This window comes from Zootoca vivipara, chromosome 7, assembly GCF_965207765.1.
Source record: "Zootoca vivipara chromosome 7, rZooViv2.hap1.1, whole genome shotgun sequence".
Taxonomy (NCBI): Eukaryota; Metazoa; Chordata; class Lepidosauria; order Squamata; family Lacertidae; genus Zootoca; species Zootoca vivipara.
In genome coordinates, this window is record NC_142590.1 from 19,989,035 (window position 1) to 20,001,987 (window position 12,953).

At 40.9% G+C, this 12,953-nt stretch overlaps 1 protein-coding gene across 1 annotated transcript in view; it reads right to left on the reverse strand.

Moving 5' to 3' along the window:
• LOC118088317 (uncharacterized) overlaps window positions 1-12,953 on the reverse strand; it is a 49,361-nt gene that overhangs the window by 22,081 nt on the left and 14,327 nt on the right. Inside the window, exons 26-38 of the mRNA XM_088673584.1 lie at window positions 12,345-12,380; window positions 12,065-12,103; window positions 10,477-10,536; window positions 9,575-9,613; window positions 9,017-9,061; window positions 7,565-7,597; window positions 6,944-6,985; window positions 6,764-6,805; window positions 5,513-5,581; window positions 4,845-4,880; window positions 3,509-3,550; window positions 2,347-2,385; window positions 517-549 (exon numbers count right to left, since the gene is read on the reverse strand). Of these exons, the coding sequence (XP_088529710.1) occupies window positions 517-549; window positions 2,347-2,385; window positions 3,509-3,550; window positions 4,845-4,880; window positions 5,513-5,581; window positions 6,764-6,805; window positions 6,944-6,985; window positions 7,565-7,597; window positions 9,017-9,061; window positions 9,575-9,613; window positions 10,477-10,536; window positions 12,065-12,103; window positions 12,345-12,380 (555 nt within the window). The remainder of the gene's footprint in view (window positions 1-516; window positions 550-2,346; window positions 2,386-3,508; window positions 3,551-4,844; window positions 4,881-5,512; window positions 5,582-6,763; window positions 6,806-6,943; window positions 6,986-7,564; window positions 7,598-9,016; window positions 9,062-9,574; window positions 9,614-10,476; window positions 10,537-12,064; window positions 12,104-12,344; window positions 12,381-12,953) is intronic.

Sequence of the window (12,953 nt, forward strand, 5' to 3'; positions counted from 1 at the left end):
TAGCCTAGAGGTGGCACAGCAATTGGGCCTGATGCCATCAAGAGACAGCATGCTGGATGTTCCATCAGAAAACAGAAATCAAAATCAACCTCAGAAATTCAGTAGGTGGGTTTCCCCCCCAGATGCTGATGCAACCTTGGGGCTTGACCCCCATCCTATGTAGGAATACCTTACATATTAAATCCTTTTCAATTTTGCACATGTTAATTGAAATGTGGCAGAAGTATCCATAGAATCTTGCTGCTCCCATTTTCTTTGAAATGCAGAAGAAAAGGAACTATAGTTAGTTACCCAAGTGTCAGAAAGAGTCTGGTTGCCTTTTGGCAAGACAATAAAAGGCAACGAGTCAAGGCAATTGAGGGGGATTGGAGAAACCGAAAGTCGTAAGGATGGAAATTGACCAGGGTAAGAGGAGAGAGCAATTGAAAGAAGGAATAGAAACCGAAGTCTCCTAACTCTCCCATTAATGTTTGGATACAAGAAACAGTTGAGCAAGGTCCCATCAAATTTGCTTACCTGCCTATTGCCATAAGCCGCAAATGATCCATCCTATAAAGGACAACGTGAATTGAAAACAAATAGCATCTCAATATACAGCTCATGCTTCTATCTGCACTTAACTGTTCAACGTGTTGCTTGCTGCGTGTGTTTAATTATATCATGGCGCCAAGCTCTAGCACGCACAGCTAATTTATATTAAACATAATTTGAATTTTGAAGTATTTAAGGCAGATGTTTATAGGTTGACGTGGACCACACACTGTGGTCCATGTTTTAGTAACCTCAAGGCTGGATTACTGCAATGCGCTCTGTGTGGGGCTGCCCTTGGGCCTGGTTCAGATGTTCCAGCTGGTGTAGAATGCAATGGCCAGATTACTGACATCTGGCCGACAACATTTGCCACAACTGTTAATGCATCTGCAATGGCTGCTCTTCTACTACTGAGCCAGGTTCAAGGTCCTTGTATTATTTCACAAGGCCCTGAACAATTTAGGAGCATCTCAACCCCAGCACAGTCGCTGAGATCAACCGCAGGAACGTTGTCAGTTGTGGCCTGAGTTGGCGAGGCTCATTCAACAGAAACAAAGAATCGAGCCTTTAATGTCATCGGCCCGGTATTATGGAATAGTATACGAGCAGAGATTTAGCAGGCGCCTTTAGTTTCAACTTTCAAACGCCTGCTGTAGGCTTATGTAGATAATTAAAAACAAATCTTTCCGCAATGTATAGCTGATTTCTGATTTTATTTCTATTCTGATTTTATTTTTATTCTATATGTTTTCGATTGAATGGTTTTATGTACCTACAATTGCTGTAAACCGCTTTCATATTTTTTTGTCAATAGCGGTATGTGACTATTTTTTATAGATAGTTCTGAGCAACAGCAGCAGCATTTGTCTTTACAAGATCATCATGCTGCTGTACAATGTAGGGGGAGGACCCTGGGATTTGCTGCTGACCAGTGGAAGTGCCGCCCCCCCCCCCGGAAGCTAGAATGTCAGGAAGCCACAACCATTCTTATGCCACAACCATTCTTCCTGCTAGGAGCTGTTGAAAGAGTTTATGCCTCTTTCATTTTCATTATGTCGTAAGTGCTATCCTACAATGACCAACAATATACACCCAAAAATGCACCTGGAGGCATATTTGTACGACTTAAGAGCTCATGTTACAATCCAGAAACTTCTATTTTAAACTTTCTAGCATTGTGCCTGTATAAACAATATGAGGCGATGTAAGTTATTGGGTGAAGACAGAAAGAACAGGGGGAAAAGATAGCCCATATTATCAATAAATTACCTATTGTAAGTAATAAACTATGCCAGCCCACCACTTTTAAAATGTTCTAAGACTGCTGCACTTTTCAGCTTATTTGCTGTAACTAGCTTTCCCTTTCGTAACCAGATTTGCATTTTTTTCAGAACAGAATCCTGGAGAAGAATATATTCATTTGAACTACATGCACTGAGGAAATTTCCAAATGAACTCTGGTGCCTCATATTTCTTACATAAATCTTTTCCCTTGGATTCAGATTTTATTTCATTTTTAAACCCAAATTGGAAGATCATTGTTGAGTCTCTTTTCTTTTTCTTTTGCATGAGATTAACGATTTCATTAAAATTCCTAAATTTATGCCACGTCCTGATTAAGAGCATAAAGAACCCTTGATTCCCCCCACCCCACACACACACACTTTAAATACGAGCGTGTATACTCCCTGGAGAGTTACTTGCTCTCACTGTCTTTGTATGAACACCAGAAAACTATAGAAAGTGAGTGGTAATTACTCAGAGTTGGTTGAAGGACTATCTGATCAAACTGATCTACAATGGGAAAATTCTTACCTGTACATTATGGTTTTCATTACTATAAAAGCTTTCGCCCTGTGAAAGATGCAAAATAATAAATAAACACCCTCTATTTCTGTAATGTAATTATCAAAAGATTTTAAAACTTTACAGAGAATTAGTCTATGGCCACTAGGATATACAATAATAACCAAACAGTCTGATGTGACTGAAATACAGAAATGTCAAGAAAGTCTGACAGGATTGTGTAGGGTATCTACTAAAGTGAAAGCCAAATTAGTAATACCTGGGGAAAATAATTGAAAGGACCACTGTAGCCAGGACCCAGAGACTAAAGAGGTCATCCAGATTATTTATTTAATTAATTTTTATCCCACCTGTTGATTGAGAAGTACCCTCAAAGCATCCTACATAAAATACTACAATGCAACAACATTGGGGCTGCTTCTACTTCCTCTGGGACACAAAATTGCTCAGGGGTACGACATATCTGTTTTCATAGGTATTCGCTGTCCAAAGGATGAGAAAGAGGAGCAAGTCTGTCTCAGGTGAACTGCTGAGCATTGCCATTTTGATCTTTAGCTGCCTGGTTCGTGCTTCTTCCTTTCATTCCCTAGATCTGTGAACCATTTTTACTCTCCGAGGGGAATTCTGTTTCTTGGACAGGAGCATACCATTGTTGCACTTTTGAAATGAAGAGGAATTTCAAAAGCAGGATACAACATGGTGGGTGGGTGGGTGGTTCCTGCCGTCCACTGAAAAAAAAAGTGTCTTTAAAAAGTGCACCAGTTGTTTGCAAGTCCTTGAAAACTCCTCATATTGCAGTCTGAGAGGATGCTGGTTTTGGTAACAGGTCCTTCTCTATAACATGATTTACTCAGCTCCAAGCCCTGGGTATTAATTCCACTGAAGCAGGTTCTAGTTTGCCTGAGCAGCAGTTAGTATAGTTCCCAACTTATTTGCCAATGGTGTTTAAGGTGAGATGAAGGAATTTGCTCAGGGGAGGAAGTGTGCATGGCTGATTTCTTAGCTGCAACACAAATGTGTCCAATTGTATCTTCATTTGTCTCTTAGTGAGCTCTTAGCATGTACTGCCACACCACACAGACTGGGCTGGCAAAAGCGATGTACAATGGACTAATTTCTAGTCATAGCTAGTATGCTTCCATAAAGACTTGATGGGAGTGGGTGTCCTTACCTGGCCATAGGTATTGATACTTGGTGGATTAGAGGTTTCATTCTGTAACAAAGCCAGAAATTTCAGAAAGCAGAGTTATTTGCTTGCCTGAGCAACAGCTTAAATAAACGAAACGATGCAAAAGAGGAAAATCTGCCTGTTCACTGGATTTTCAAAGCTACAGAAGTTTGAGAGCCCAATCAGTGGAAAGGCAGCACCAAAGTTACAAAAGAAATGAAAAAGCAAGTTGTGCTGCTTTCAGTAGACATTGTATTCATTCGAGAATTGACAATGTACCTTGCATCTGATGCCAAATTTCAACGGCGCTGAACACAAGCCATGTTTGCAAAGGAACAATCAGGAGTCTTGGGCCCAAATTGTTCATTGGCAAGAGCAGGCTCCAGATTGTTCCTTTGCAAACATGGCTTGCATTCAGCGCTGCTTTGCACCTGATGACATATGATGCTGGGTGATTGACAGGTGGTTCCACCCACCTGTGAAAGGTGGAGCATGAAGGGTTGGCAATAATTGAATCTGGACCATTGAAGGAAAGGGGTTCCCTATCCTGATATATACCATAGAGACACATTGTATAAAGTAAGTATAAATAATCCTAGAAGTTCATCTTCTGGTTTATTTGATGTGCTTATTTAGACACATGTGCTTTTTCTTTGCCATTAAGAGTTGTCTGGTTTGGGGGGAAAGCTCCCCTCCACTCTGCTGCAAACAGCAGCTCAGTGGACAATAGTATGTATGTAGGTTTTAAGCAGGCAGTGCTGTGTCAATAAGGCTTTGTTTGTCTGAAATAAGGCCCAAATCCTTTCTTCCATTAACTACACCATAGGGCTGCATTTAGCTCTCTTCATGCAGCCCAAACAACACTTCTTCTTTTAATTTATTTGTAATTTGTTTATTGAGATTATTCAACTGAGTACAGTAACACACATATAACACAAAAATTGAAACATAAACCTATATATGTCTTTTGCGGGTGGCAGCATGAAAACACAAGAGAAATCTGAGTGTTATCAGAGAAAGGTTACATCATGTAAAAAGGTAAGTTCAGAGAAAAGCATTAGTTAGACCAGCCACATGTTCCAAAATACCGCAGGTACAGGTCAACCCGTTCCTTCTTGATTTGTAAATTGTTAATAACGCTCCACCACTCTGCGGCGAGAGAGTCTTGCTTCTTCCTGCCTCTTGCTAGGCGCAAGCGTTGTGTTAGCTTCTAAGTTAAAGCTATTTCCTGCACTTTATGTTAACACCTCTATAGTACAGACAGTTAATTTTGGCACTAGCAAAACACAACAGGTGCTCAAGAGTCAAAATGAAGAAAATGGGGTCTGGCAGCCCTTACTTTTTCACTCCGAGCTGCTCTGATCAGAGCACGAATCTGCAGAGAGACAAAGGAAAGTTTTAATGTCTTGCTTTTATTTGAACGAACATCAAGCAAACTACTGCGTACCATACTAAGGGTTTTGTTAGCTACTTTGCAAAATATGATGTGGGCCACCTGAAGCTCAGGAAGAGCTGCAGAGGTATAACAAGGGATCAATTTTTGAGTAATCTCTTCTTGGATCTTCCCCATCCCTGAATGAGTGTTGGAGGACAAAGCCGATTAGGAGTTCTGCTCTCAACGTAACATTTTATTCCAGTAATTCAGGCTGGGTGGGAGGAGTATAGAAAGAAATCGGTACTGGGGCCTATCTTCCATCTATTTTATATATATATATTTAGATTGGCACAGAAGATTGAATGGGATGGGACTTTCTAGAGCAACCACTACAATCTCCCTGAGCTGAACGTTAAAACAACAAACAAAAAGGATTTGAAGGACAGTGCAAAGGAAAGCCAACACATATCACCTGGTTGGAAACATGCCACAGCTTTCCCTTCCATTCTCAGGGTCGTTGGTTCGAGTCCCATGTTGGGCAAAAGATTCCTGCATTGCAGGGGGTTGGACTAGAGGACCCTTGTGGTCCCTTACAACTCTACAATTCTATGACATATGCAAGTAGCGCTTACTTTTTCACTTCGAGTCTTTCTGGTGAGAGCACTTTGCACACTCCGTGCCTTTCTGATTACAGGAAGGGCCTGGGGAAGGAAGGAAAGGAAATATTAGTTTTAGGTAACATTGATGCTTATAGCTGAGAGCAGTGCTCTTCAACATTCCTATGTTCAGGGAACCTTTCCACACCGCCTTGTCCACTGAGGAACACCTGCATTTTACAAAATATTGTTTCAGGTAGGCCTGCAGGGCCTCTGCATTACTCTCTATAAACCTAGCATACACCTTGAAACACACTCGACACTCTTGTCCGCAGTGCATTATAAGGGAGGATCAACAGCAGTGGGAAGGTTGACTTCCCTCCACTAGATGTGAAAGAGCTGGGTTCAAATCTCTGCAGTTAAGAAGCTCATAGCATTTCTCTTTCTCAACTTAACCTAGCTCAAAAGACTGATATATTTTGCCACACAAACTGGCTAATTCACCCAAGACTGTTCAGGCTCCATAATAAAGTTGGCGCCATCTATTAGTGAGGTCTTTCTGCTTACAGAGCACACGTCCTCAGGAAGAGCATCTCGTACAAATGTGTACATTTGCGTATTAAAAAATGAAACATACAATATCCAAGACGAGAGAGAGAGAGAGAGAGAGAGAGAGAGAGAGAGAGAGAGAGAGAGAGAGATGTAATATAAAATTATGGAATAACTGTTCTTTCTTTCTTTTCTATTTGGCTGAAAGTTGTGCTTTATTATCATTTGGTCAAACTAGCAAGGACCAGTTAAAACTGCCTTGGTCTGAGGCCATTACTAAATCTCTTGCAGGAAAACATGAACTTCTTGGATGAAGGCTTGGACCATACAGAGGTGACAAATATACAAGTCAAATAAAAATCATTATAATGTCACATTAGGAAAAGTGCCTAGGTACACAACACCACAGATAATACCATGGGTAGCTGGAACCAGGCAGAGTTTACAAATACCACAATCACACCATGACCCAACATGAAGGGTCAAGAATGTATGACTAAAACTCTCTGCTAATGTACATGAACCTGTGTGCAGTTATTTACTTCCTGAAACAGGTTTTGAAAGCATTTATCCTCTTGAACTCAAAGCTGGCAAAGAATCCTGCATCCTGTTGATACAGCTACATATATTTATACTGTACAATTTTAAGAGCACATGAGCCGGTGCTGCCAATAAAATCCAATCCTGCTGACTCTTTTAAGAGTTAAAACTGAGATTATGGTAATGGCTGGTGCTTACTCTTTTTTCCTGAATCTTTCTGATGAAAGCTTTGAATTCATCCTGTAAGGGGAAAACCATAAACCCAAGTTAGCAGATGCCGAATGAATCCCTCTGTGCCTTTGTTTGCACAAATATGCTATTTTGAAGCATATTTGGAGCAAATCCAACAAGTGGGGGGGGGGAACAAAGAGTACTTACTTGAGCTGCTATGTCCCTTTTGCCTCTGCAGTTTGCTGAGCTCTGTCGAGATAAGTGGCATGGAATGAAATCAAAACAGGAAGCTTTTTATAAAAAAAATTGAAACAATGCCCACTCGATTTGTGACCCATGAAAGTGCAAGCTGAACTCAGCCCTCCAGCCAGGTCCCTAACAATCCCCGCCCCCCTGAGGCATTATTAAATGTGCAATGGTCCAAATGCAATAGATCAATGGAAATCGCTAGCACCACAACTGTGTAATTGTGAGCAATTGTGCAGCAGCCTTGTGATATAATAAGGAAAGCCAGCCAGCTTTCTCTCAGCGCACTATACCTGGAAGGCTATAGAAAATTTCAGGTATTAGGTTCCGTTTAGTAGTGCAGCCATATCAAGATCTGAATTATCAATTTCCTCACCGGCTGCATTTTGAAACAGGCTGTAACAGTTGCCTATGTTAAAATATTTGTTAGTCAAGTCTTAGGTTCCTGAGCATGAGCGATGATTATAGGGTTCAAATCTGAGAGTCATATTCTTCCGATTCAAAGGATAATGTGTGGCCCCCTATCAACTTAGGCAAGGCCTAAACTGATATTTTAAAATATTACAAATAAAAAGTATTTACCACAGCTTTTCCTCCATAAGTAGAGGCATCACCCTGCAGAGGGGGAAATAGTAAATTGTTATATATTTTGAAAAACAGAACCAAGAGACTAATTTGTGATATCTAAATATAAGGTCCCCGTCCCCTCTCGCCCAAAGCAATGCAAAAACACTAGGAATGCATCAATAGTACTAACTGAAATGGTTTAGCATCCCCTCCTCCAGGGAACTTCAAGGAACTGTAGTTCTCCAGTAGCACCTTAGAGACCAACTAAGTTTGTCATTGGTATGAGCTTTCGTGTGCATGCACACTTCTTCAGATACACTGAAACAGAAGTCACCAGATCCCCACATATAGTGAGAGGGTGGGGAGGGGCCAGACTCTTTATGGCTGCATTTGGTCTTACAGGAAGAATTTACCACTATTTACGATTGGTCCCACAGGAAAAGCATTTCTCTTTCTCTTTCAATCTCCCAGGACATTCTATACAAGATCTCAAAGTAGCTGTCTTATTACAAAAGAATTTCAGAAATAGACTGGAAAGAGAAGTTGCTGAACTGCAATTTATCACCAAACTTACAACGATGGAGAAACCTGGTCTAAATAAAGACATTGGATTCTTATCTCATTATACATGATAAAGCTATCTTTAACCATCTCACCCCTTGCTTTTCCTGAGGGACCGATAGTCAATAGTCGTAAATTCTTCCTGTAAGACCAAATGCAGCCATAAAGAGTCCGGCCCCTCCCCACCCTCTCACTATATGTGGGGATCTGGTGACTTCTGTTTCAGTGTATCTGAAGAAGTGTGCATGCACACGAAAGCTCATACCAATGACAAACTTAGTTGGTCTCTAAGGTGCTACTGGAAGGAATTTTTAAAATTTTCTTTAGACCTAGCAATGTTTGTCAATCTAAAATGTGCCACTAGGGGATGCTGTTCGTTAAAATGTGAGAGAAAGCAGAAGACAGCCATTTTTATATCAGATTTCATGTAGGCTTTAAAAGTTGAAGTACAGATATTAGAAACACAAAGAGTTGTGAAAATGGCTTTCCCAGTCAAATGTCTTATTTTATCCTGCCTTTCATTTAGTCCATGAATCAATCAGGAAAAAAGCACTCATTTCATCTTGTATAATCATTTTGTGCAAATGTAATCAATTCTAGTTTCAGTTGTATCACCTTATACTGTAATATCAAAAAGACTGTTGAAGAATGTGAAGTAGAAGATTTCAGACAAAAGAATATCCGTATTCATGCTCATGATTTTTTTTTAACGAGTTGAGTTCAGGAAAGTAGAAAAGGTAATTGAGCAAGATGACTATGCTTAAAAAAAACACTTGGGGGGACGGACGGACTGCGAGAGTACCCCTTTAGGATTTCATTTCAGAAACAAGTGAAATGTTATCACCTGGGGATAATCGGCACTTCACATGCCAAGTGCAAAGTGCAACACAGAAAGGCTACACTTACCTGATCGCAAATGACATTGCTGTAACGTCCACCAGTCTGTGATCCCTGCCAAAAAATAAAATAAGGAACCCAATTATTTACCATGAGAAAAACTGCATAAATATCATGGGTTAAGGAGCCTGGAACTGAAGGCTGCACACCAAGGAACACCAGAGGTTTGTTGCCGGCTCTGTCACTAGGGGAGATGGAGGGGGGGCACTGTCACATGTCTTGCATGTTGTGTGTTTGATGTGTGTCCCTCCATGTTTGGGTGCATTTAGATTGTCATCACCAGCCGAGTTCCTGAACTGATGGGGCACTGGCAGTATTTCCTGGAAGACTGTGGGCATCTGTTGGTTTTTATGACTTCTTTGCATCTTCTACTTGTGTTTATTTTTCCTGCCCTTCAGGGGAAAAGCTGAGCATACTTTGAATATGGCAGCTGTTTCCTTGGCATGGCAAAAGTGCATCGCTAGTTTCAGCACCCAGCCTAAGTATAGGCTTGCTCTGCCCATCTCTCTGTGGACGATACCATGGAATAATCTGCACATATACTATAATATTAAAACAATGTGTTACCTGTCCATACTGACTGCTGCCACCACCAAATGATCCACCCTGAACATAAAAAAAAATTCTTATATTAAAAAAGGATTACCTTAACATATCTGCACAAAGCTACTTCCTCTATTCGGGAGCAGAAATAAGCAGAGATACTTATTTGCATTTTATTTTCTGGATCTCTGTGTATACTCTGTGCATTATCAAGTGTTATTGGTATTATTAATTATCCACCCTTCACCCTAAGGCCCCAAGGATGTTTACAACAATTAAAAAAACAACAATATGAAAACACAGTATGGTGGTACCTCGGTTTAAGTAGTCAATTGGTTCTGGGGAGCCATTCGCTCCCTGAAAAGTAATTAAATCGAGCGCCGATAGTGCACGAAGTGCCGATAGAGCGCTTCTGTGCATGCGTGCACCGCACAGATCGCTTCTGCGCATGCCGCGGAAACCAGAAGTAAACACTTCCGCGTCCGCAGAGTACTCAAACTGAAAGTGCTCAAACCGCAGCGGACGTAAACCGAGGTATGACTGTATTAAAAACAGTGTGTAAAACAACTTAAATAAGGTGGGCTCTGAAAATAGACATCTCAAGTGTCAAGGAATATATATACAAAGGGCTAAAGAAAGAAAAAAACATTTGATCTTTAGAGACCCTTTTGAGTATCTTTCTTGAGGTGTTCAATAAATTTATTACCGACCAGGGGGAAATATATCTGATGGTTGTAATATCTCTTAGACCTGCTATGTTTGTTATTTCCTAACTTGTCAGTTTTAATATTTATTAACTGGTTCTACAGAGGCTGTACTTTGTTATTACTTCATATTTTGGTCTCTCTGTAATGGATGGTTGACAAAACATTAGATTGATTGAGTGACCAAGCCCTATATCATGTGTATTTTTAAAGTGTTTTTACCTTTCCATATTGGGTACTACTGCCGCTGCTGCTGCTGCTGCTACTGCCGTATGATCCACCCTGCAGAGGATACAGTTTATTATTGTTGTTATATATTTTTAAAAAACAGATTTTTATGCTGAGATACCAGCTTGATTTAATACATGTGCACTAGCCCTACAATAATATGGTCTCTGGAAGAGGCACTAGGATAGAGTGGATCTCCCTCTCTGAGGACAGAGAGAAAGAAAGATCTGAACTTGGAGAGGAAGATCTCACCCCAGGTCCCCTGCCTAGCACCATGGTTATCTTCATCATAGCCCTAACCTCACTGATGTTAGGTCAGAGCTGCCATAATGGCAGAGGAGAAAGGGTGCATGCCAAGAACAGATCAGGAGAAAGCACTCAGTCTGCGTTTCATGTGCTCCAGTCCAGAACACAAAAGCTCAGGAGTTCTAGGAATTGAGCCTCAAGGCAACTGAAGAGATTGAGAATGACCATGGTTGGATACCACCCAGATTAGAACCATTGGCATTAATGGATTAGGATTCATTTAGGTCCATTGATTTCACCGGGCCTACTTTAGTTGGCTACACCCCATAGATTTGTGTGGTGGACTTTTCTCATGCTTAAGGTGGGTTATAGTTTGCTCTAAATAACTTGGGTCTGGTCACCATCCTTGAATGGAACTTATAGTCATGGATTCCAATAATCCTCAGCCTTTCCTTGTTCCTTGACATGTCCCGCCCCCGCCCCCAGCCGCAAACCAGAGAAGAAACTATGCCAATCCACCACTGTATTTCTGCCCTTGCAGAGCTATGTAATCTGCTGAATTGTAACTGGAAATCAGTAAATTAAAACAAGCAGATGAGAATAGGGCAGAGGAGGAGGGCATGGGCACAGTTCTGAGCTTTTGCACAACCTGCCAGGGCTTTGTTTCTCTGTCTACCCCACCTTTAAAACCTACAGCCTATGAGTCTGTACACACCACACATTCACCCTCATCACCACAATCCTTGGAAATGTAGTTTGTTAAGGGAGCTGGGAATGGCAAGTCTGTGAAACTCCCAGAATTGTTGAGGCGGGGGGTGCTTTACATGTATGGTGGGTACGCATCCTAAGAAGTAGAGTTTGATGTGAACTATAACCATGTGTGTGTGTGTGTGTGTGTGTGTGTGTGTGTGTGTGTGTAGACCAGGCATCCCCAAACTGCGGCCCTCCAGATGTTTTGGCCTACAACTCCCATGATCCAAAGCTAACAGGACCAGTGGTCGGGGAAGATGGGAATTGTAGTCCAAAACATCTGGAGGGCCGAAGTTTGGGGGTGCCTGGTATAGACAGATATAAAATACAGTCACATACAATGAAAGACCACAGGCAGACACAGAGTCCTGTCCTCCAATCAGCATTCAAAGTGAATGGATGTCTTCTATGGGGTGACACAGCACCCCACATATATGCTGTGTACACAATCTAACCTACTTTCTATATTCAGAAGCAGGCTTAAAAAATAAAAATCTTATGGAGATAGAGATAGAGATAGAGAGAGAGAGAGATAGAGAGAGAGAGAGAGAGAGAGATGATAGATAGACAGGCAGTTCTAAATTACCTGTCCAAATTGGTTGCTGCCGCCACCGTATGACCCACCCTGTACAGAAAACATTTATTGCAAGAGGGTTACTTGAATACATCTGCACAGTTACTTCCTATCTTACTCTTATTTTATTTTCTATGTCTGTGTGTGCTGGCATGTGGCCCTCAGAAGACTGCTCAGAAGGAAATGCGGCCCTCAGGCTGAAAAAGCCCCACCACCACCACCTAGTGTATACTGTTTATTACTAGCATGTATATTATTTACTCTATAAACGGTATATTACAAGTGATTTTACCTGTCCAAATTGGTTGCTGCTGCCATATGAGCCACTCTGCAGAAAAAACATTTATTATAGAAGGATTACTTTAATATATATGCACAAGCCTACTTTCTATATATTGTTTCTAAGGCTGGAAAAATAAAAATAAAAAGAAGGTGCTAGAGGAGGAGATCAGGATACCATCATAAACACGACAGGAAATGGAAATACAACAGGGAGTGGAATTTGAACATACGGAACTGGGCATGAACTAAAGGATATATAATAAGATAAAAATATGTAATATTAGCCCAATATGTGATCGCAGTGGAGAGATTTTTAATTGGACATGGACGAAGAATTTACTTGATATGGAGTAATGGTAGTGGGAATCAAGGGAGGTAAAGTCAAAAGAAATAATATGGTTGGCATTTATTCAATAATAACAATCTTGGACTTTTCCTGGGGAAAAGAAATGAATGATTCTGACACCTTGACTTAAAAGAAATATTGTTTAACAGAAAGTGGAGAAGACGGATGTTAGCATAGACAGAACATTTTAAATAATCCCCCCTTTTTTTGCCCTCAGGATGAAAAAGATTCCCCACACCTGGCATATACTGTCCATTACTAGCACATATATAC